Source organism: Lactuca sativa, chromosome 5 (assembly GCF_002870075.4).
Source record: "Lactuca sativa cultivar Salinas chromosome 5, Lsat_Salinas_v11, whole genome shotgun sequence".
NCBI lineage: Eukaryota > Viridiplantae > Streptophyta > Magnoliopsida > Asterales > Asteraceae > Lactuca > Lactuca sativa.
Genome location: NC_056627.2, coordinates 70,526,261 through 70,549,504, shown reverse-complemented (window position 1 = coordinate 70,549,504; position 23,244 = coordinate 70,526,261). Strand labels below are relative to the sequence as shown.

Genomic DNA, 23,244 nt, shown 5'->3' with positions numbered 1-23,244 from the left:
CTCACTAGAGAAGTTAGGTTTTTCCAAAAACGATTCCAGAACTTAGAGGCTGAAAAGATGGGGGTAAAAGGTCCATAAAGATGCTTAAATACTCCAAAAACCCTAAAAATTAGGGTTTTCACCCAGACACACGTACGCCTAAACGTACATATGTGTATGCTTAGTGTACCCACATGTACGCCCAACGTACAACTCAAGTTCCCAAGAAATTACCAATTTGCCACTAGGGCTTCTTAGGGCTAATTCCAACCAATTTCAAGGACCAAAATGACATATTTGAATACCAAAGGAAGGATTTGAAAATACCTGAAAGCCCAGGATGTTACAACATGATTATTTTCCTACATCGTTTTTAGTTTTATGTTGTGCTTGTGCCTCAGTTTGACTTATTCATTCTATTACATTTTTCTTATATTACTCACATTAGGACATTTTTTGGGTATTTTGAGCTTAGAATGTTAAGTTAACCCATAGAAGGGTATTTTAGACATTTGACACATTGTAATGATATTAGGTGATTTATTTGGGAAGTTTGGAGCTTGATGTGTTATAGTTTAAGTGAAGAGGGAGCTTGGTATTGCAAGCTTTGGACTTAAGGTGAGTACACTTACCTTGGAGCTAAGGACATGTTTTGAGAAAATGGATTTATTTGTAGCGGGTTAGACTTATTCTTTTGTATTATGGGTACAATTACCTTTTTTGGTTTTCATTGAAAGTTACCGGGAGTACACATCCCTTATTATTGTTTTTGTGTTTTGAAACAATCTAACATATACTTGATTGCTAGTTGCCCGTATGAGGATTGTTTGTGCATTCATGAAGTTAAATTTTTAGAAATGTTTTTGGTTGATATAAAGCTAAAATGCTTATTTTGAGAGAAGAGATTTTGGCATCCTACTTATTACATACATGCATATCATACTAGGATGGATGTGACTTTGTGGTCTTGGGTACCTAATGGACAATTGTTTGTTATTTGTTTGTGAGTAGATTTCTAGATAATCCTCATGTGCATGAGTAAAGACTCGCTACCCCTAGTGTGACCTAGGTTGGATGGCTCATAGTGCCTTGTTTGTGGGTGTAAGGGAGAATTGACAATTTCGTCTTTCGTGCGTTCTTGACACCCGACCATCATTATTTCGTTGTCCGATGTGAATGGAAAAGTTGACTATCTGTCATGAGCACTTCATATCCGAAGATTTTTGTGAGCTGGACTTTTGAGATGGACTTGGGTTGGGATAGTTTCATGCATTGCACTATCCATTTGGATTGTTTCTTCATAAAAATATATTTGTAAATGTATCATGTTTTGCATACTTATTTATTGTTCATAATCGTTTCCAAGTGTTTTGCGACTCGTATGAGTGTTATTTGATATATATGATTGTGTTTGGATTGTGATATTTAAGAAGCTTTTACTTGAGATACATTTACCTAATATTGTTTATTCACTTGTGAAGTTTATATAAGATTTGTCATAAATGATAATGTACTTTGACTGATGTAATCTTTTACCCCAAGCTAACTTTTGATGTTGATTTTGTTGCTTTGAGAAGGTACGGGTTTGTCATTGGTGTATGAACCATATTGTTCATTCGTAATGTTTAACCCTGTGATCGTACTCAGTAGGCTCCCTATGGATTAAAACCTATTGTTGATAATTTTTTGCAGTTTATTTGATATTGTCAGAAACTTAGGAGACTTATATAGAAGGCCTTTGGGTTGTAATATCTTCTTAAACCTTGGTTTTGATATATGTTGTGACACTCTCACAAGAAATGTTTGTTTTTATTAAAACACTAAAGGGAAATCTCCAATAAAGTCCTAATATTTTAGGCCAGTTGCTAAAACTTCGGAATGGCCCGCCGTGGCCGGTTTCACAGATTTAGCTAGTATTCTGGCTTTTTTCGTTATTTCATCAAAAGATTAGGACTTTTTCGTTAATTTGGGTAAAACTTCAGAATAAACCTTTTATCAATATATTAAAAACGGTTTGTCTTTTCAATGCATGTATTTTTTTTCATTTCTTTTTGTACAACGTTATATATTCAGTTTTAAAGTCACAAAATATAGAAAAAAATATGTATACAATCCAAAAAAAACTAACAAACTTTATAAATTTGTCTAAAAACCTTTACCGAAGATATAGTGCTCCATGATTGAAAGATGAATTTCATACAAAATTATTGTATATTTTCTTTTGATTGCAACATTGATCTAAGCACCGGGATAACCACAAAAACATACATAATAATACTAATTAGGTATACTTAAATCTATGGGATAACCTTTCTCATTAATACTCATTTTCTTCTTCATTATACAGCTTGTTTAAAACCTTAATCTATTTGCCCTCTTTCTTCCTCTGTTTCTTTCTATCTATTGCAGAATTGGGAAGGATGCGATAAGGGATGCATACACACACCCCTCATATAGATCGTTGTCTTTCTTTTTTATGTGCGCACACACGCATAAAAAGTTTTAGCTTTGGAACGTGTGTGTGCGTGTTTGAAATGAGGGTATCAAAGTTCAAGCGAATCTATGTTTTGTGGTCTAGCCAAGACAAGGCTAGCTGTTACCAAGATGTTGCTACTATCATTGGCATATTGAGATACAAGTTTAATATGAGCGTGTTGAAGTGCATGATGCAACAGAAAATGAGTATTAACGAGAAAGGTTGTCCCCATAGATTTAAGTATATCTGATTAATATTATTACATATGTTTTGTGGTTATCCCAATACTTAGACTAATCTTGAAATCAAAAGAAAATATACTATATTTTTTGTATGCATTTCATTTTGCAATCATGGAACACTATATCTTCCAGTAAAGCTTTTCAGATAAATTTATGAAGTTTGTTAGTATTTTGCATTGTATCGATAATTTTTCTAGATTTTGTGACTTTAAAACTGACTATATAACATTATATAAAAAGAAATAAAAAAAAATACACTCATTGAAAAACAAACCATTTTTAATATATTAACAAAATAGTTATTCCAAAGTTTTAGCTGAATTAACGAAAAAATTCCAATATTTTGACGAACTAACGAAAAAAACCGAAATACTGGCTAAATTTGCGAAACCGTCCACGGAGGGTTATTTCAAAGTTTTAGCCAGTATTCTGTCATTTTTTATAAACAAAATTTAATTTTGAATTAAACCATAAACTGACCTAAAATATTCGGATTTTATTGAAGATTTCCCAAATACTAAGGTGATGTTTGTTTTTTTGAAGTTAAAATGTCTGCAGTCTGCGGACCACATCTGCAAGCCTCTGCGGCAGAAGATGTGGACCAAATGTCTGCAGTCTGCAATAAGAAGACTGTTTGTTTTTAACGTTTTCAGCTGTTGAAATAAATTAATTTTTCAAACTTAATTTCATGTCATAAAGATTAAAAATGCATTTTCAGCAAAAAGAGAAAGAAAAAAAATGTGGTTTTTTTTGGTTAAAATGAGGTCTGAAGACAGTGGCTCATGTTTGCGCTAGGAAGACCTCGCGCAGACGTTTTTTGGTCTGTGCACTTCCAAAAAACAAACACTCTGCGAGGGCATATGTCTACGCGTTGTCTACGCAGCGCAGACAAAAGTGGTTGCGCAGCTCTTCACAAAAAAACAAACAGCCCCTAAATGTTTGGAAAATTTTATTTGGAACCGTTATCTGCATATCAACTTTGTGAAACATTTAATCTAAACTTTGATGACGTTTTCCTCAAACTAAACACTTAAAATTAATTGATTTTTTTTAATTAAAGACTATTTCAAATAGACCAATTAAAACACCATGTATACATCGAAGCCTTGCCCGGATCTAGTAATAAATCTGACAACATTCAACAAAAATCTTATATCTCTTATAAAACTAGCATTTTTTCTTGAACCTTATGCATTTAAAACTCCCAATAATACCATTTTTTCTTGAACCTCATGCATTTGAAACTAGGGGTGTTCGTTTGGATGGATCGGTTTGATCCGATCCAAACAAGTGAATCCAAATTGATTTCGGTTTTCAAAACATGGATCCGAATAGTCCAAACTAAATTTAAATCCAATCCGATCCGATCCAATTACAATTCGGTTGGATCGGTTTTCAAAAACCGAAACATTTTAAGACGACTAATTATTATAATATTACTAAACTTTACACAAGAAGTAAAAGCAAATTACTTAGTTGTGGTTTGAAATTTATAAACAACTAATAAGAAGATATATTATAGATAAATATTTTATAGATAGAAAACTTTTGAGTGAAAATGCATATTAATGTTTTTTTATTGGGTGAAACGTTCCTATTTGAAAAAATAAATTACAAAATTAATAAAAAACTATAGATATATATTATAAATAGATAAATAATAAATGTTTATTCGGTTTTTTTGGACTATTCGGTTCTTGTTTTATAAACCAAAACCAATCCGAAATCCAAAATAATAATTCGGTTTTGTTGAAAACCAATCCAAAAATCCGAATATCCGAACCAAATAGTCCAATCTAAATTGTCCAATTGGATACTTCGGTTTTATCCGAATAGTGAACAGTCCTATTTGAAACTCCCAATAATACCATTTTTCCTTGAACCTCACTTGAAACTCCCAAGACTATTCAACTTATACAAATTAATTTATGATTAATTAAAATATTATAATTTGTAACTCTTGAAACTCTTCATATCACGCTATTTAATTGATGAGTTAAATGAAATATTTACCCTATATAACAAAATAAAGCATCTAGTACCACTTCTCTTTTTAGGTAAAGATATCAAGCACTATATAATTATTTCAAGCAAAATAAAGCTAGTTACGAATGTCATTTTAATAGAAAAACAAAGATATCATGATTTGAACAAAAAAAACACCCATCTTTACATTCATCCCACAATACCCAAATATGTCGTCGTTTATCTGTCTCTCCCCTCACTAGAAATGCATTATCAATTATCACACATGAAAAGATACATTGAAAATTTTAAAAACAAAAAAAAATGTAAAAGTATGATGATGATGAAAGAAAAAAAAATACAAAATAGACATTATGTAAAAATCAGTAAGTAGGATAATAATACCCGGATCCATTTACAGGTGGATACCCATACGGTTGACCCGGACCTCCATATCCACCATTAGTGAGTTTAGTCAAACTACCTTGACCTTGCATTCCTTCTCTAGCATACTGTTGCCACACCACCTGTTCTTGAACAAGCAACTGTTGCTTTTTCTCCATATCCGCCATTTGAACATAAGAAGGTGGAGGAACAGTTAGAGATGCTGCAAACGGGTCACCCGCGATTGTCTGAACCGACCCGTCAGGTGCCGGAAGTGCCAACACCCGTGTGGCGGTCTTCCCCGGCAACGCCACACTACTAGCACTGCCGCCAGATAACCCGGCGGTGCTCACATGTTGTCTCACTATTCCTTGATCATACATTCCATTCAAAAGCAACGGGTCAAGCCCACCGCCCATTGCCGCCTTCTGTTTTTCAAGATTACTAGCAGTCTCCACCAACGCAAGCTCCCAGTCAGCTTTTCCAGGATCCGCCGCCGGATTCTGCCACGCAGACGTCACCTCCGCCTCGCCGGAGGACGACCCGAACGCTTCCCATTTCCCGGTGTTTCCTCCGGCGAATAAAGCTAATGCGAATTTGTTCCCTTGGTCGTCGGCGGTTAACGTGTCTTCTCGTAAATCGAGTAAATCTCCGGCGGGTTGTGGTGGTGGTGGTGGTGGCGGTGGCGGTGGTGCCGCCACCGGAGGCGGTGTGTAAGTTTCCGGTGGTGGTAAAGCCTTGATTTCGTTCATGTTAACCGGTTCTTCTTCTTTAACAATAATTTCGGGTTTCTTTTCGGGGCTTTTTGAAACATTTGCTCGATCTCTAACAAATTCTTCTAATGTTTCTAGTAATTTTGCTGTTATTCTTTGAACTTCAGGATAATCTGAAGATCTTGCAATACCCATGTCTTTACACCAATTGTAAAACCCTACAAGTTCATCGATTTGTTTAGCTGCACTAACATAAGCATCGAATGATTTTACACAATCTTGATATTCCATATCAAAGAATCGATCAAGTAAAATGGCTAAAACTTCACATATATCTGCGTAAAGTTTGAAGCTTTCTTGGATAACAGGGTACAAAGCAGCCAATACCATTCTACTGTTTCTTGCAAGACCCGTGGGTCGACATGACAGGATCCGATCCAATAGCCTTTGTAAATGACCCATTTTGCCAAAGATTCTTTCGGGTTCCATTTCTCTTAATGGGGTTATGGATTTTTTATCCCCCTCTCGGACATCTCCTGAAGATCTTGACCTTCTCATGTTTCCACCATATCCAGGGGATTCGAAGTCATTGTAGCCACGTGATGGTGGGGAATTCCAGCGATCTTCTCTGAATTTGTCAGGTTCTTGGATGCCATTGTTGTTTTGTTTCCGTTCATAAGCAACTAAATCAAGCTTTTGATCGAGGTAAAACCCGTAAGTTCTTACGAAAGTGGAGTGATCCCATGAATTTGAATGAGCTTCATCGCGGAAATCTGCCATGTTAAGCAACCGTGTTCCTTTTCTGGTTGCGTACATGATTTCCTGTTGAAAAACCATGTCGCCATCGTTTAACAATCGGTGGATGAGAACTAAACATTTGAGTGCTACGATCCAATCACGAGTCTTGCTTAATCGTTTTGATAATGAGTGAACACAGGCACTGACATAGCCACGTGAGAAGGATGTGAGCTGTATGATCTCTCGGATGTATTTTTCACTAGCTGGATCATCGTCGTGACTGGTGGCTTTGACTATGGCTACCTCTAGCTCCGGAGCCATATTGCTAGCTACCTTGGCTATTCCAATACTCGTTTGATCTTTCACAGCTCCCATGGCCTTCCGAAACGCCATTGTTCTTCTGCTAAAACCCTAGAAAACCAAAAACGAATCGAGTGCATTAGAATTACCTACATACCTATGAAGAGAAATCGAAAAAAGTTTCATCGATTACAAAAGGTTAGATGAACGTAATACTTAGTTTGATTCCACTGATATGATCGAATCTAGAAGCAATTAAAATCGAAGAAATGGAAAATAATATTCGATAATCTAGATGCCATCGTTATTTGACATTTTTGCAGCTCCATAAATCATGAAAAGAATCATAAATACAGCTCGTTGAAGACGCATAATTAATATAACAACTGATAATTTATCATCACGACATCAGGATCCATCATTAATTGATTTTCTACTTCGGAATAACGGAAGTCAAATTCAAATTAACCATTCATCAACACTCACCCACACGGTTCCAATACAAATTACTAAATAAATCCACCGAAAACTTCAGATTTCATTTCCAGTTGAGATATCGTTTTAACAAAATTGAAATCAGTTCGAATCGTACCTTTAAATATCTACAACAGATAAAAAGGAAAAATCGGTGGATGAGCAGATCCGTTGACTTTATAGACTATCCAGTCCACGTTTAGATCTGAAGTCGAAGAAGAAACTTATGGTGGCGCGTCTTCTCTTCGTCTAGCCGGAGATCTCTCTCTCTCTCTCTCTCTCTCTCTCTCTCTCTCTGAAATTTCTGTAGAGAGAGAAGAGGAATGGAATAAGAGGTGGGGTTGTTGAATATGGACCGTTGGATGAATGAGAACTGGAGAACAGAGGAAGCTTCTATGGTCTATGTATGAAGAATAAATGTTATCAGCACATCGATTTATTTTTCTTTGTAATTTGTATCATGGAAAAACAAAACATTGTTTTCTGTTTAAATATATTTTATATCTATAAAATAATAAATAATCGTTCGAAATTATTGATAAAATTATATAGAATTGCAAAAAAAAAGGTTCATCTAAGCGTAGATCTATGTTGCCCGAGGTATTTTTTTAGACTATGGATTGTTTATGTCGATGGCAGCAACATTGAAAGCGCTTGGTTAATGGTTACGTGGGGATTGTATGAGTTTGCATCCTTTGAGTCGCTCGTGTCACCACTTAGATGATCTTGTTAAATTTAATGACGAGGTTGATGCCATAAGCGGACATATTGTTGGTATTCAAAAGTCGCCACCCAATGAACCGGATGCCGACCCCAATGAAGGACTGGTGTTGGATGCTTAGCTCCTTTATCATGTGTTTAAGCTACCTATCACTAGTGTCAAAAGCATCTATCATAACTGTCGTATGACTTTCTCTCAAACTTTGAAAGCTGCCCTTTCCAAGGTGGTTGCTCATCTTGGGTTCGTTGAAGTGTGTGTTACATTGTTAATTCTTCATAAATGTATTCTTTAGTTGTTCAGGCCCAATAATAGACAAGAGGGTAGGTATGGGAACCTGAAGTCCTAGCAACATCGTAATATCCTAAGCACATTAGCTACTTGGGGTACAATAGCGTAACACCTAGTTTTAGTGATGTTCTAATTTCGTGACATTGGGACATAATTTGATCAAGTGAAGGTCGTTGGCTTCAAAGGAATAGATTTTAGACCCTTTCATGTTGATAATGTTGGATTGAGTGATTAAAGCCCTCGATTTATGTCTTGAAGCAAAAGGGTAGAATTAGAAAGGTGATATCTCGGGCTTCTTGCATGAATTAAGGATTTTTCTTCGATATGTTTTTTGTCAAAAGTAACTAGATATAATTGTAGGGCTTGTCAATACTATTTTGTGCATATAAAGAGCGCCAAAAAACGGAATTGAAACGAAGAAGTTATGGTAGTTTTGAAGTTGAATTGGAACTTGGGAATTTTTCCCTATGTTGGGCGTAGGTGCTGAAATATGGATGCGAGTTTAATGACCTACGGTGGGCATAGATTATGTTGCACTTGGCGTAGCCATTGCAAATTAAAACTCTAACCCTTAGGTTTTGAGCCATATTTAAATGCTCTAACTTCTTGGGATCATTCCCATTGCTAACCTCCATCACCTCATATAGTTCCTTTGAAACCCTAGCCAATATTTGTGAGTTTTAGATCATTTAGAGGGTTTTTGTGTGCTCTTTGAAGGGAGAAGGTGTTTGTAGAACCAAGTGGGAAGCTTTAAGGTGTGTAGATCTTGGATTCGCAAGCCAACATCTATCTCTGAAAGGTATAAAGCTTTCATCTTGATGCTTGTACATGTTAGATCTAGTATGGTTGTGAGTTTTATGCATTTGTCTCTATAATCTTGGTCCTTGTGAGTATGGGTTACTCCATGCCATTTGAATTCCTCCTTCTGATGTTTTTGAGGTTATAGAGTCATAAAAATGAGAGCTTGGGCACTCTCATCCATCCATGCATGAGTTCTTGAGCAAAAAGTGACAATATGGACTTAGAGATTGGTTTTGTGCTCTTATTGGCCATGCAAAAGGGTAAAGTCACAGACTTTATCCATTAAGACATTCATTTAGATCAGATCTGGGAGTTTGAGAGTTTGGCTTTCTGTATTAAGAGCTTAATAGAACTTTTGGGAAACGGGGGCTCTACGATGGGCGTAGCTCTCTGTACACTGGGCATAGACTTCTATACGCTAAGCATAGCTCTATGTTGGGTGTAGGTTATGCTACGACAAGTGTAAGTCAACCGAGGGTTGACTGTTGACTTTTTGACCAGTTTGACTTTTGGTCAACCATGTTGGACTTAGTATTGGAAACGAAAAATGGTCCTTTTCCCAAAGGAGGTTTAATTATGAGCCTAGACCTTTCATGAGTTAGTTATTACCTTAATTGTTTTTTTTAACGACAAATACAAATATGTACTAAACTAGTCCTAAATTATTTCACCTATGTCCACAGTGGGACTTGAACCCTCAACCTCGAGGAAGGAGGGCAACACGATACCGATGGGCTAGAAGCCCTTTGGTAGGGTTTTATTATGTATATGTTTAGCAAGAAGATACTTGATATCGTAGACTCGAATGGGTGGTTTATCTTGTCTTCAGGGCTGAAATGAGTTTTCTCACTATACTTTGTAATGCAATATGTATATTTGTGTGTAGGATGTTGGTATGATGCAGTTATTTGTTAGATTGGTAGATCTGTTATGATTACATGTGCTTGTTGGTTATTTTTTATGTACATATGTCGACATAATGTGATTGGGATGAGGCGGTCCTGCTTTGTGCTGAATGTAACACCCCCGACCGGAGGCAAAACGACGGTGTCACACCCCCAAACCAAGGATGGTGGAAACGTCCGGGGGTGGAGGACTTCATGTACAGTATCATAACAACGAGTATAATAGTGACCCAAGCAACACAAACCATCATAAATATAATTGAAAAAGTTACACCATTGTATGAATTACATGTTCCAAAATCAATTACATTATGATGCCAAAAATGTATTAATTGACGTCTTTGCATCCTATCCTCAAAAGCAATTGGTTACCTGTTTCACTGGTTTCTTGAGAATACAAGTAGTTTTGAAAGAGTGTCAACAATTAAGTTGGTGAGTTCATAAGCTTTTGGATGTAGTGTTTGAAAATCTTTGTTCGTAAATGTAACGTATACTCAAGAAAAATCCGATATTTTCCTTATAAACTGTTATGTAGTCTTAAATCCCAAGACCGAATGTATGAGTGTGTTTCGCAATTGTAACGAAGTATGCAGTTTTAAATAGATAAAACCCTTTTTTAGTAAAATTTTTCGTAAACTTTAAGTGTTGTTAACTCCCTATGTGAGTCGCTATAACCATACTACAACTGGATGACCTACTACAACGTTTTTCAGACGTTAGAAATGTTATGATATTGGTCACACATAGACCTGCAGGTCCCACTGTAGCTAGCAGCAAGGTGTGGGTTGTCAATCCCAATATAGATCTATATACAATTATCACGCTGTCCCTACAAGAGACTCTGGTTATAACTTACATGAATTTTTAATCCGTACTCTAAGAGTACAATTGAAGAATTGTCTCACAACTTACGTTAACAAGTTTACGTGTGGTTTGAAACGTAAAGCCTTTTCTGTGGTGGAAATAAATCCCCTTTTTATGTAGTATGTTTGAAATGTAGAATCCATAAACCATACCTATTATAGTTTATTGCATGTGTTCGAATTGAATGAAAACCCTTATCATGAATGACTAATTTATGTTTATGATGTTAAACTAACACAAAATACATTCAACATTTAGAAACTTATTGTTATACACCTTGCTCAACATGTTACAAAGTGTTTTTAATATTGTAAGCTGTTTAATTAGCTTTTAACTTTTCTACACTGTATTAGTAAAATCACATAAAAATCATACAAAGTCGAAAATCGAATCCGTAAACTCTAAGATTTCAGAAGATGTATCTAGTTTGTTCATAATTCTTATTATAATTTTTAGAAGTCCCTAACTTGTATGAAAATACTCATATTCACAGACTGGTCCGAATTTGCTTCTGAAATGATAGGCAGTTTTGTAAGAATCGCCATAAATTTTAGAAATATCGTATGGACATGTACAAGAAGTCATTAGAAAGGTATAAACCTGAACTACTTGCATATTAAACAATTTTGAAAGACACTAAGTTTAAGATGGTCAAAACAGTCTGTGAATAGGACTCAAGTTTTCTGTGAAAAGCTGAAGTATGAGTTTGAGTGATGTTAAGGTGATTTAACCTGTATTCCCCCCCCTAAAACTTGAAGAAAACATGAAAATGTAGGGGTATGAACTCACCTTGAGTGATTTTATGAGATGAATATGGAAGAAGAGAGGTTTCCAAGTCAAGAACACTTGGGAGGTGCTTGAAGATTTGAAGATCCTAGGCACAAATATGACGATATTTGTGTAAGAGATTCATGATTTGAGTGAAGGAGTGTAGAGTATTCAAGTTTAGGATAAAGATACTTACCAAAACTGGAGGAGAATGCCCAAGAACAACCTTGAAATCTCGAGTTTAGAAAGAGATAGAGAGAGAGAGAGAGAGAGTGTGTGTGTGTGTGAGAGAAAAAGGGTTTGATTTTGGTGAGAAGAATGAATATTTTGGGAGGAGAGATAAGGATTTTTCCAGCCTTTGATTAAGGTAACTTGCTGGAGAAGAGTGTGAGAGGACAAGTAGTTGAATAGATAGAGATGAATAGTAACTGGAGGTTGTCATAGGGTGGGTATGGGAGATAGCTTGTGTCATTACTTTATGGGAAAGTCAACAGTCAAAACCAATATCTTTCACAAAAGATATTATTCTTAGATAAGGATTTCCCCCAAAATGTGATTAAAATATGAATACATAGGGTCTTATATGTCAAAATATAAGTTTGGGCGAAAATCCCACGCGAAAATCATCGAAAACGGGCTTAAAACGCGAAAAGGGTCGAAAACGGGGAAAAGGAGGCAAATCTGCTAAGTTTGGACCCTGAGAACCGAGAGGAGGCTCGGTTCGAGAAGCTTACAGGCGAACTTGTCAGAAGGGAACCGAAAGCAAAGGAAGGCGAATGAGTAAGAGGAGCGAAGGCGAAAGCAGGCGAACCTTCGGTCTGAGAGGCCTGATCCGAACCGAAGGGTGAGTTCGGTCCTGAAGGGCTGTATTGGTTCTTAGCAGGTTCGGTTCCTAAGAGGTTTCGGTTCCTAAGAGGGGTTCGGTTCCTAAGAGGTTTCAGTCCTTTAAGGCTGTTTTCCTTTAATCTCCCCATTTCGAGTTGTTTTCGACTTAATTAAGGGACGGGATGCCCCGAGTGATTATAAAAAGTTGAAAGAGATTTTGGGAGAGAGAGAGAGAGATAGAGTGAGAGAGATTTAGAGAGGCTTTTGTTTGTGACTTTTGTGAGTGTTTAGCCTCGAAATGCAAGGTTCGTAAGCCCTGTTAAATCTTGTTATGAGTGTTATACGCCCCCGTAGGGTATGTAATAGTATGTTATCGAGTTGTTTCATCATTTACCCTAATTAGGATTTAGATTTTCCAAACACGTGAAAACTCTAAGTAATACTTTTGTATTAAGATAGCGTGTTGTACAATAATAGTAAACATAATGTAAACCTTAATATAAAAGGGTTAATTGAGTTTATCAGTTTGACTTGTTGACTTTATTTGACTTTGACTTGACCATAAAGTGATGGTTGTCACATCATCCCCCATTAGAAGGAATTTCGTCCCGAAATTAGCGTTTCGACTGGGACTTCAGGCATGCGGGAAGAGGTGTGGGTATTTTTGTTTCATATGATCTTCGCGTTCCCAGGTGAACTCGGGTCCTCGTTTAGCGTTCCAACGGACCTTCACAATAGGGATGCGACTCTGTTTCATTCTCTTGATCTCTCGATCCATGATTTCGATCGGTTCTTCTACGAAGTGGAGACTCTCGTTTACCTCGATTTCGTTGAGTGGTATTACAAGAGTCTCGTCAGACAGACACTTCTTTAAGTTTGACACATGGAAGGTCAGGTGTATGTTATTAAGTTCTTAGGGTAGTTGAAGTTTGTATGCCATTAGGCTAATTCTAGCAAGGATTTCGAATGGACCGATGTACCTTGGATTTAGTTTACAACGTTTACCAAAACATATCATTCCCTTCCATGGTGAGACCTTCAGTAGCACCCGGTCCCCAACCTGGAATTCCAAGGGTTTGCGTCGCTTATCTGCGTAGCTCTTTTGTCAATCTCGAGATGCTTTCAGTCTTTCTCGAATTTGTACGATCTTTTCCGTAGTCTCCCTTATGATTTCAGGGCCAGTGAGGGTGCTGTTAGGGACTTGTCCTTTTTCTAGCTGTGTATCTCCTACTTCAACCCATCACAGTGGTGATCTTTACTTGCGGCCATAGAGAGCTTCAAATGGCACGACCTTGATGCTAATATGATAGTTGTTGTTGTCCAAGAATTCAATGAGTGGTAAGTGGGTATCCCACGCTATACCGAAGTCAATAGCACAAGCTCTTAGCATATCTTCTAAGGTTTGAATAGTTCTTTTGCTCTGACCGTGGGTTTGGGGGTGGTAGGTCGTGCTCATGTCTAGCCTGGTCCCTAGAGATTTCTGTAAGGACTGCCAGAACCGCGTAGTGAATCTACTATCTCTGTCAGAGACAATGGATATTGGCACGCCATGTAGTCGTACAATCTCTTTGATGTATGTCCTAGTCAGTTTTTCCATCTTTTCGGTCTCCTTTAATGGCAGGAAGTGCGCGGATTTGGTCAATCTATCGATGATTACCCAAATGGTATCAAGACCACCTGTTGTCTTGGGTAACATGGTTATGAAGTCCATGGTTATTCGCTCCCACTTCCATTCGGGTATCACAGGCTGTTGTAGTAGACCCGAAGGCTTTTGGTACTCTACCTTAACTTTGGCGCAAGTCAGACACTTGCTCACGTAGGTAGTGATTTCGGCTTTCATGTTCGGCCACCAGTAGAGTTTCTTCAGGTCCAGGTACATCTTGTCTGAACTGGGATGTACGGAATATCGAGTTTTGTGTGCTTCGTTCAGGACGACGTCCCTGAACCCACCAAATTTCGGTGTCTAAATTCGGTTCATAAGATAACAAGCTCTGTCGTCCTTGACTTCTAGATTCTTATCCATTCCTCTTAATGCCTCACCTGTCACATTCTCAAGTTTCAAGGCTTCTAGCTGGGCCTCTTTGATTTGCATGGACAGGTGCGAATGGATTGTCATGGTTAATGAATTTACTCGGCGACCCGAGTATTCTTTTCGACTTAAGGCGTCAGCTACTACGTTAGCCTTACCTGGGTGATAACGAATCTCACACTCGTAATCATTTAGTAGTTCTACCCATCATCTCTGCCTCATGTTGAGCTCTTTTTGATTGAGGATGTGCTGAAGGCTTTTGTCATCGGTAAAGACAGTACACTTTGTTCCATAAAGGTAGTGCCTCCAGATCTTGAGGGCGAATACTACTGCTCCCAATTCGAGGTCATGTGTGGTGTAGTTCACCTCGTGCGTTTTCAATTGCCTCAATGCATAGGCAATGACCTTTCCTCGTTGCATTAACACACATCCAAGACCCTGGTTTGATGCGTCGTAGTAGACCACAAAGTCTGCGGTTCCTTCCAATAGAGATAAAATCGGGGCGCTGCACAGGGTCTGCGTTAGTTTTTGGAAAGCGGTTTTTTGCTTCTCTCCCCAGTTAAAAGTCACACCTTTTTTTGGGTCAGGGTGGTAAGTGGTTTGGCAATCTTGGGAAGTTTTGGATGAACCTTCGATATTAGCCAGCGAGGCCTAAGAATTGACAGATTTATGTATGCGTCCTTGGTGCTGACCAGTTCTCGATCGCCTTGATTTTGGAGGGATCCATGTGTATCCCTTTCTCGCTAACCACATGACCAAGGAAGTCCACTTCTCGGATCCAAATTCACACTTCGAAAATTTTGCATATAATTTTTCTGCTCTTAGTGTCTCCAATACTTGTCGTAGATGTTGGCTATGCTCTTCCTCACTCCTTGAATAGACCAAATTGTCATCTATGAATACAATCACAAACTTTTCTAAGTAAGGCCAGCACACCCGGTTCATTAGATTCATAAACATTGCGGGTGCGTTTGTTAACCCGAAGGGCATCACTACAAACTCGTAGTGACCGTACCGAGTCCTGAACGTCGTTTTAGGAACATCCTCCTCCTGGACCCATAATGGATGGTATCCCGACCTCAGATCGATCTTTGAGAAGTAAGATACTCCTTGGAGTTGGTCAAATAAGTCGTCGATTCGGGGTAGAGGGTATCGATTTTTTATGGTAAGCTTATTTAGCTCACGGTAGTCGATACACATGCGGAACAATCCATCCTTCTTTTTGACAAATAGAACTGGTGCTCCCCAAGGCGAGAAGCTAGGTTGGATGAACCCTTGCTCAGCAGTTCGTTTAGTTGGATGGATAGTTCTTTTGACAACCCAAAATTTCTATCTTGTACAGTCAATCAATTCAATCCAAGTCAGACTTGTTTATGGTAACTTTTAGCACTGTTTAGAGCCTGCTTGAGTGTTCTAAGCATAGTACATTCAAGAATCAAGTTTCAGGAAGTATCTTCTAGGGTTTAATGTGCAACAAACAAAACCCTAATCCTAAATTTAGTGTTTATGGCCAAACTTTATGAGTTTGGGCCGTAAACTCCCTTTTGGTCGTGAACTCATGCATAAAGCATGAGTTTCCATCCTTTTCTCCATTATTTCCATTTTCAAGTTCAAGAACCTCCATTTCTCTCTCAAGTATCATAAGACCTTCATCCCAATCTTCCAAAAATGTAAGTATTTCTTCTCTTGATTTGTGGTTACAACTCTTCATCTAGTAGTTATACATGATTTCATCCATCGAATCCTTTCATTTCTATAGATCTTCAAGTGTTCTTCATTTCACCAAGAACACACACTAGTGTTCTTGGACTTTAATCACCCAATCAAGCATCTACATTGTAAGTACTCTTGTCTTAGCTTGCTATATACTTGAATCAACTAGTTTACACCAAGAAATCATAAGAGAAAGGTGTTTACGGCCAAGGCATCTCCGAAGGCCGTAAACCCTGGTTATTGGGTGCAAATTTGGTACAACACCTTCCTAAGCGTTGGACTTGGTCTAGAACACTTCCAACTTGAACTAAAGACCTTAAACATCAAAATGGTAGAATTCACCCATTAAGGCCGCAAACCCTAGGCCGTAAAATCATGGGGAGTTAACTTTTGGGTAGTAAACTCCAAGGTACACCCCTACAAAACCTATTTTAAACTTATATATTGTCAAATGCATGTCTACATATGTATAGTTATCTAAGTAATATTTAAAGGACTTAGGACTGCTAACTCGCTTTATTTCCTTTTCCTTGCTTGGATGTGGCCTGAGAGTATCGATTATTTTTCTGAATGTCATTTAAATATTAGTTATATATTATGTATACATACGTAGATATAAAAATACTATCAGATCGTTCAGTGCCTTTGGATAACAAAGGTATACTTTCATTCATTCAAATCACAGAGATTACTAGTAAGTTATTATAGGTATAGTTTAGGAGAATACTATCATATACAAGTACATTAAGAGAATACTATACAAATATACTATGATGAGAAACTAAGAGAACTTACTATTATGAGAAACTATACAAATATACTATTATGAGAAACTAAGAGAACTCACTATTATGAGAAACTATATAAATATACTTTGATGAGAAACTAAGAGAACTTACTATTATGAGAAACTATATGTTAGATGCCATTTTATGCATCTTATAGGGTAGTTTTCATTAGAATTTATGATCATATTTTGTACATTTTCATGTCATTTATTTAAACAATGTTCAGCTTATGTTAGAATTCATGTACTACTCATGTTTTTATGTCGATTTTAGATAGTTCAAGTGGAGCAGTGCTTGCGAGCAGTTAGATGTGCGTTTGGAGCTTAAAGTGGAGCTTGGGACTTATGAAGGATTATGAGGAATGTTTGGAAGATGCTTTGGTCAAGAAACATTCGATTGAATTGATCACACGAAGATAGAATATACAATCTAAAGTTAAAGGATGTTGTTGGCAGCTTTGACCCCCAGTCAGTATTTTGACCATATCTCGAGAACCGTAACTCCGATTGACGCGATTCAAAATGATCTGAAAAGTAGACGAAATTTCAGACGTCTTAGGCATAACATGAAATCGCAGATGGCCCTTTTGCAATCGCAAGTTTGGTCGCATGTTGCCTTCGAGGTTCTTTTGTGCCCAAAATTCATCCGGAAGTAAAAAATGAAAACCTGCGTTCGCAGGTTGTGTACATGCGATCACAGGTTGGCCAAAAAGTTCCAGAATAGCATCCTACTTCATTAAAAAAAGGCCCGAGATGCATTTACTTCAAAACCTGCGATCACAGGTTGTGTACATGCGATCGCAGGTGCTGCAATCTCAGGTCTGCGATTGCAGGTTGTGTACATGCGATCGCAGGTGCGCCGTTTTTGTTGCTGGACATATAATAAGACCCTGATAGCTTTCTAGTAACCTAAGTTGGCAATTCCAGAGGTACCAGACGACGAAAATATGATTTTGGAGGCGTTTCTTCTCTGATTTCATCAATTTCTGAAGATATGAAGACTGTGGATCATCTCCTTCAAGTAGATTAGTAAGATTAGTTGTTTGATGTCTCTTTTCATCTGTTTTCATCAGATTTTGGCCATGTATGGCTAAACCCTAGTTTTCAATTCTGCATAAGAGAAGTACTTTTCATGTGATTGATCATTAGATCTGGTTTTTGATTTGTGTTTCTATCTAGATTCTTCAGTTTTGAGCTTAATGAATGTTTGATTTTGATTCTTGTTAGTTTGATCACCTAGCTAGGGTTTTTATCATTCCAGTTAATCAGTTATAGAATACGTAATTGTTCTAATTAATTGGTAAAAGTAACAAGTATTAGATTGGTTCCGTTTTGGGATTTAACTCTGGTATAAACTGTAAAAATCATATCTTTACGCTTCCGAGCTTATGAGAAGTATTGGGTATTGCTGGGAATTTTACAAAGGACTTAATGCAACTTTTCTGATCTTAATTAAGAGCTTCTTTGATTAGACAGTAAAAAGTTAGGGTTAATTGAAGAGCTTGTTTTGGTTAACTAAATACGGTAAAAGAGATTATACTAGAGCTTGTTAGTTTTTCTCAGTACTAGCTTAGATAGAACGCATCTCAAATAACCAGGTCAATGTTGATTGCATGACTAGGAAAGTCACAGCAGAGCTGATACCATTTTTATTATTGATTTTAGTTTAATTTAATATCACTGCAATTTTAGTTTTTAGTTTAATTCAAATCCCCTTTTTATACTTTCTGTTTTCTGACTAGAATGTGCCTGATGCAAAAAGGCATTGACCATTAGGCTGTGTCCCTGAGGATTCGACCATGCTTCCCTATGCTATATTTTTAGTGCAACAAGCAGTGATAATTTACTTGTTTAATACGCGCGCGACAGCGTGTTAACACTATACAAACATACTATGATGAGAAACAGATAAAGAATACTATAACGAGAAACAATACATACTAAGATGCTATAGCATACAACAACTACAAGATCTAATAATACCAATGAATCACTAACCCATTGTTCTAAACAAAAGGTGATAGTTAAATTGGGTATACATGATTATATAACTTTAATGTGGATGTTCACGACTAGCAACTGGTTTGCTGAGGTCGCGTTTGGTTCCCAGAATCTTTTGACAGGGAGAGCATTTAGTACGGGAACTAGCCATCACATTATACCTTAAACAATCGATTTAAGCCAATAAGTACAACAGTGGTTACTACAATACAGTTCTATAGTACTTTGATATTTTCCCCATTGCATTCATTTTGTGATCTTCTCACATAATCGGTAATGTATAAACTATATTTTGTTAATGATAGTCACACTTGGGAAAAATACACACTTTTACAACAATCAAACATACATAACTTTTGATGACTTGGTAGAAGGCTACTTTTAGTAGAAAATATATGATTTTCTAGGAGATACAATTATTTACTACAAACATTTACAAACTTATACATCAAACACTTACAAACATTTTCATACAAAAAATGACACCAAATACTTATGAACTCACCAGCTTTAATGCTGATAAACTCTTTCAAAATAACCTGTATTCTCAGGTCATTAGTAGACAGGTACAGTCGACCAGGTTTTGAGAAGACGGAGCGTGTTCAAGACTCGTCTTTTATTTTGATTACTTGTTTTGATGTTTTATTACTATGAAAGAACATACTTGTATCAATTATTACTATTAATGCAATGGATGATGTTGTTTCTTGTTTACTATTTTGCATTATTATGATACTATACATGACGTCCTCCACCACCGAACGTTTCCGTCGTTCCAGTTTTGGGGTGTGACAGATTGGTATCTGAGCATTGTTTATAGTGAATCGAGTATATCAACCCATAAAAGATATACAAACTATAAACACATAGGGATTAAAATACTCTGACCAAGAGTTTATACTTTTAAGTACTAAAATACTTAACCTAAAAGTATACATAATTACATACCTACATACTATAAAACAGTGTTATACCAGAACATAACAAAAGTATTTAATTGTTGGACACAACAGTCAAACCTTGGCAGTTATGTAATCATATCTGGGGTAAATATAGCCTGATCAACTATATTTATTTGTGATATGGTGAACGTGTGTTCGGGAATGATGGTGGTGTTGCAACAAACCTAAAACTTACCAAATTCTAGGTCCAAAGAATTCATTAGAACAAAACATAAAATAAAATATCTGGAATATCTTGAATAACTGTAAATAACTATGTGAGAATTAAAAGACTTTTACTGATAGGTCTATAATTACAGAGTGTATACATCCTAAGTTTATATATAATAAAGATCTCATAGAATTAGAATTTGTGGGTTTGCTTTACTTACTTTTCCTTCTTTGGATGTGGATTTAAAGAAGTACCACATATTCGAATGTCTATTAGATCCGAGTTAGATATACTTTGTATATGCTAGGTGATGATAGAAGGACTCAGTAAGGATCTCAATTATAAAATTTAATACTAGAAATAGTTTAATTATTCTCATAGATTCTTTAGACATTTCCATCCTCGCACTAACAACTTAACTAGAGATATTACCTCACTAGGATAGTCGACAGAGGAGTACGAAACTAGAGAAATACCAGAAGATGCCACAGGAACATAAGAGATCATCAAATTACTTTCGTCGGGAGTAGGACAGAGAACAGAGTAAACCAATCGCGAGTCATACGGAGTGGCAGAAAATCTTACGCGTCGCCCTAATAACTAAAAGATCCATACGACCTAGTGAGTTGGTGAATACACTACTCACGCTATGTGATAGGCTCAAAGTCTTTATAATTACAGTTTGTAAACATTGGGTCACAGAGTTTCATTAAGAGTCATCATATCTATCGGTTTCTGTATTTAGTTACAAATTCGTTTTCCTTTCATGCACTAGAACCATGTCTCACATGGAAATAACCATTCAGTCGAAGAAACCCCAATTCTGCACATAGATGCCGCTACTTTCCAAGTTGCGGTAACAGCTGCCGTGATGGCTGTACTAGCTCAATTTCACACTAGTAACGCGAACAAAGATGGAAATGGAATCGACAATTCAAATAATTGTAACAATTCAGGAAATCAACAAATGATAACGGTCACAAACACCCAAAGCCACAACTCGGAGTTTTAGAAATGAAAGCGTCAAGCCCAAAAGGAACTCAAGCGATTTCAAAGGCTTGCCATGCAACAGCAACAAGTGGCGACTCTTGCCACCTTAGCACCAATCAAACGATATGAGGGAACACTCCCGAAGTGTAACAAGTGTAACTATCATCATAATGGAGCTTTCCGTGTATTGCAATGCAATAATTGCAACAAAATGGGGCACATTGCTCGTGTCTATAGAACCACCTCCATCATTGGAGCTAGCCAGGCTTGCTATAGTTGTGGCGAAACCGGACACTATTATAGGGATTGTCCAAAAGGGAGGAACAACGAAGGTGCTCATATCCACATGAATCTGCATATCACTTCAACCACCGACACGGGTACAAGCTAGATATGTTATATATGCGGGGAGATAGGACATCTCAAGAAGGATTGTCCAATAACAAAGAACTCTGGCGCAGACGGGAGAATACTAAGGATCACTGCTGCAGGAGAGACTACTCCGGACCCACGTTGAAATACTAGGGCGTTTCGTTATAGTAGACTTATAAACTGGTAAAAACTAGTGCAACTCGAGTCTTATCTTTTGCAAGATCCCGACAGTCAAGGGACTATCATGCTGCGTATACTTGCTTTTGTAGTATACCTTGTTTGCAGCAAATACGGTTAATCTATCGTTGAGGAATGTATACTCAAGGGTGGTATATAATCAAGGTTCTACAGACTACAAATTGATGATTCCGCTTTAACTTCTTTTCCTTGTTTGGATGTGAGCATAGAGAAAAATCATTTATTCGACTGCCTTTTCAATCTTAATTATATACGACTCGTATACCCGAAACTATGATTGATGAACCAGGTATGAGTTCCACTATGATCTTCAGGACGGAGACTGCTCAAGACTAGGAGTGATCGTGCTGCCACGCGAATAAATTTAGAAGCCAAACTAATACCCTTTCTGCCGATCAGGACAAATGATGCAGATGGAACAGAAGTGCTTACGAAAGGAATATCACGCATTCCTTGCACACATCGTCGTAACAAGCTAAGAAGTGAAAAACATTAAGAACATTCCAGGAGTACGCAACCTTCCCGACATCTTTCCAGAAAAACTACTAGGATTACCTCTGCGATGTCAAGTCGAGTTCATAATCGACTTAATTTTAGGGGCCATCCTAGTAGCCAAATCGCCCTACCATTTAGCACCTGCTGAGATGCAAGAACTGTCCGGTCAAATTAATGAACTGCTCAGCAAGGGCTTTATAAGACCCAACTTTTCACCCTGGGGAGCACCGGTCATGTTCGTCAAGAAGAAAGACAGATCGTTTCGAATGTGCATCGACTATAGGGGTGGGAGGGGGGGGGCTCAACAAGCTTACCGTTAAGAATCGTTACCCTCAGCTTCGCATAGACGATTTGTTCGACCAACTACAAGGGGAAAATTACTTTTCAAAGATAGATCTGAGATCTGGGTGTCACCAGTTACGAGTGTTAGAGGAAGATGTCCCGAAGATAGCCTTTCGAACTCGTTATGGACATTATAAGTTTGTAGTGATGCCATTCGGATTGACCAACGCACCCGCAGTCTTCATGGACTTAATGAATAGGGTATGTCGTCCTTACTTGGATCAGTTCGTCTTTGTCTTCATAAATGACATACTTATCTACTCTCGTAGTAAGGAAGAGCATAGGAAGCATCTACGTCAGGTCTTGGAAAAGTTACGATCAGAGAAGCTCTACGCGAAGTTCTCTAAATGCAAGTTTTGGATTCGAAGAGTTGAATTCATGGGTCATATTATTAGTGAAGAGGGAATTCATGTGGACCCTTCCAAAATCAAAGCCATTGAGAACAGGTCAGCACCAAAGACGTCTACAGAAGTTCGCCAATTTCTTGGTCTCGCTGGCTACTATCGTAGGTTCATTAAGAACTTTTCTCGAATTGCGAAACCTCTTACGAATTTGACCTAGAAGGGCGTGACCTTTGGTTGGGAAGAAAAGCAAGAGAAAGCATTCCAAGCGCTGAAACGAGCCTTATGCACCGCACCGATACTATCCCTCCCAGAAGGAATAGAAGACTTAGTGGTCTATTGTGATGGATCCAATCAAAGGCTCGGTTGTGTTCTGATGCAGCAAGGTAAGGTCATTGCCTATACCTCTCGTCAGCTTAA

General features: G+C 37.5%; 1 protein-coding gene across 1 annotated transcript; it reads right to left on the bottom strand.

Moving 5' to 3' along the window:
- Positions 1-4,802: 4,802 nt before the first annotated feature.
- LOC111898390 (putative clathrin assembly protein At2g25430) lies at positions 4,803-7,682 on the bottom strand. The gene is made up of 2 exons (XM_023894311.3): positions 7,390-7,682; positions 4,803-6,908 (listed from the first exon to the last, which is right to left on the bottom strand). Exon 2 carries the CDS (start codon positions 6,888-6,890, stop codon positions 5,046-5,048), a length of 1,845 nt encoding a protein of 614 aa, XP_023750079.2. The 5' UTR covers positions 6,891-6,908; positions 7,390-7,682; the 3' UTR covers positions 4,803-5,045.
- Between the last annotated feature and the right edge of the window lie 15,562 nt (positions 7,683-23,244).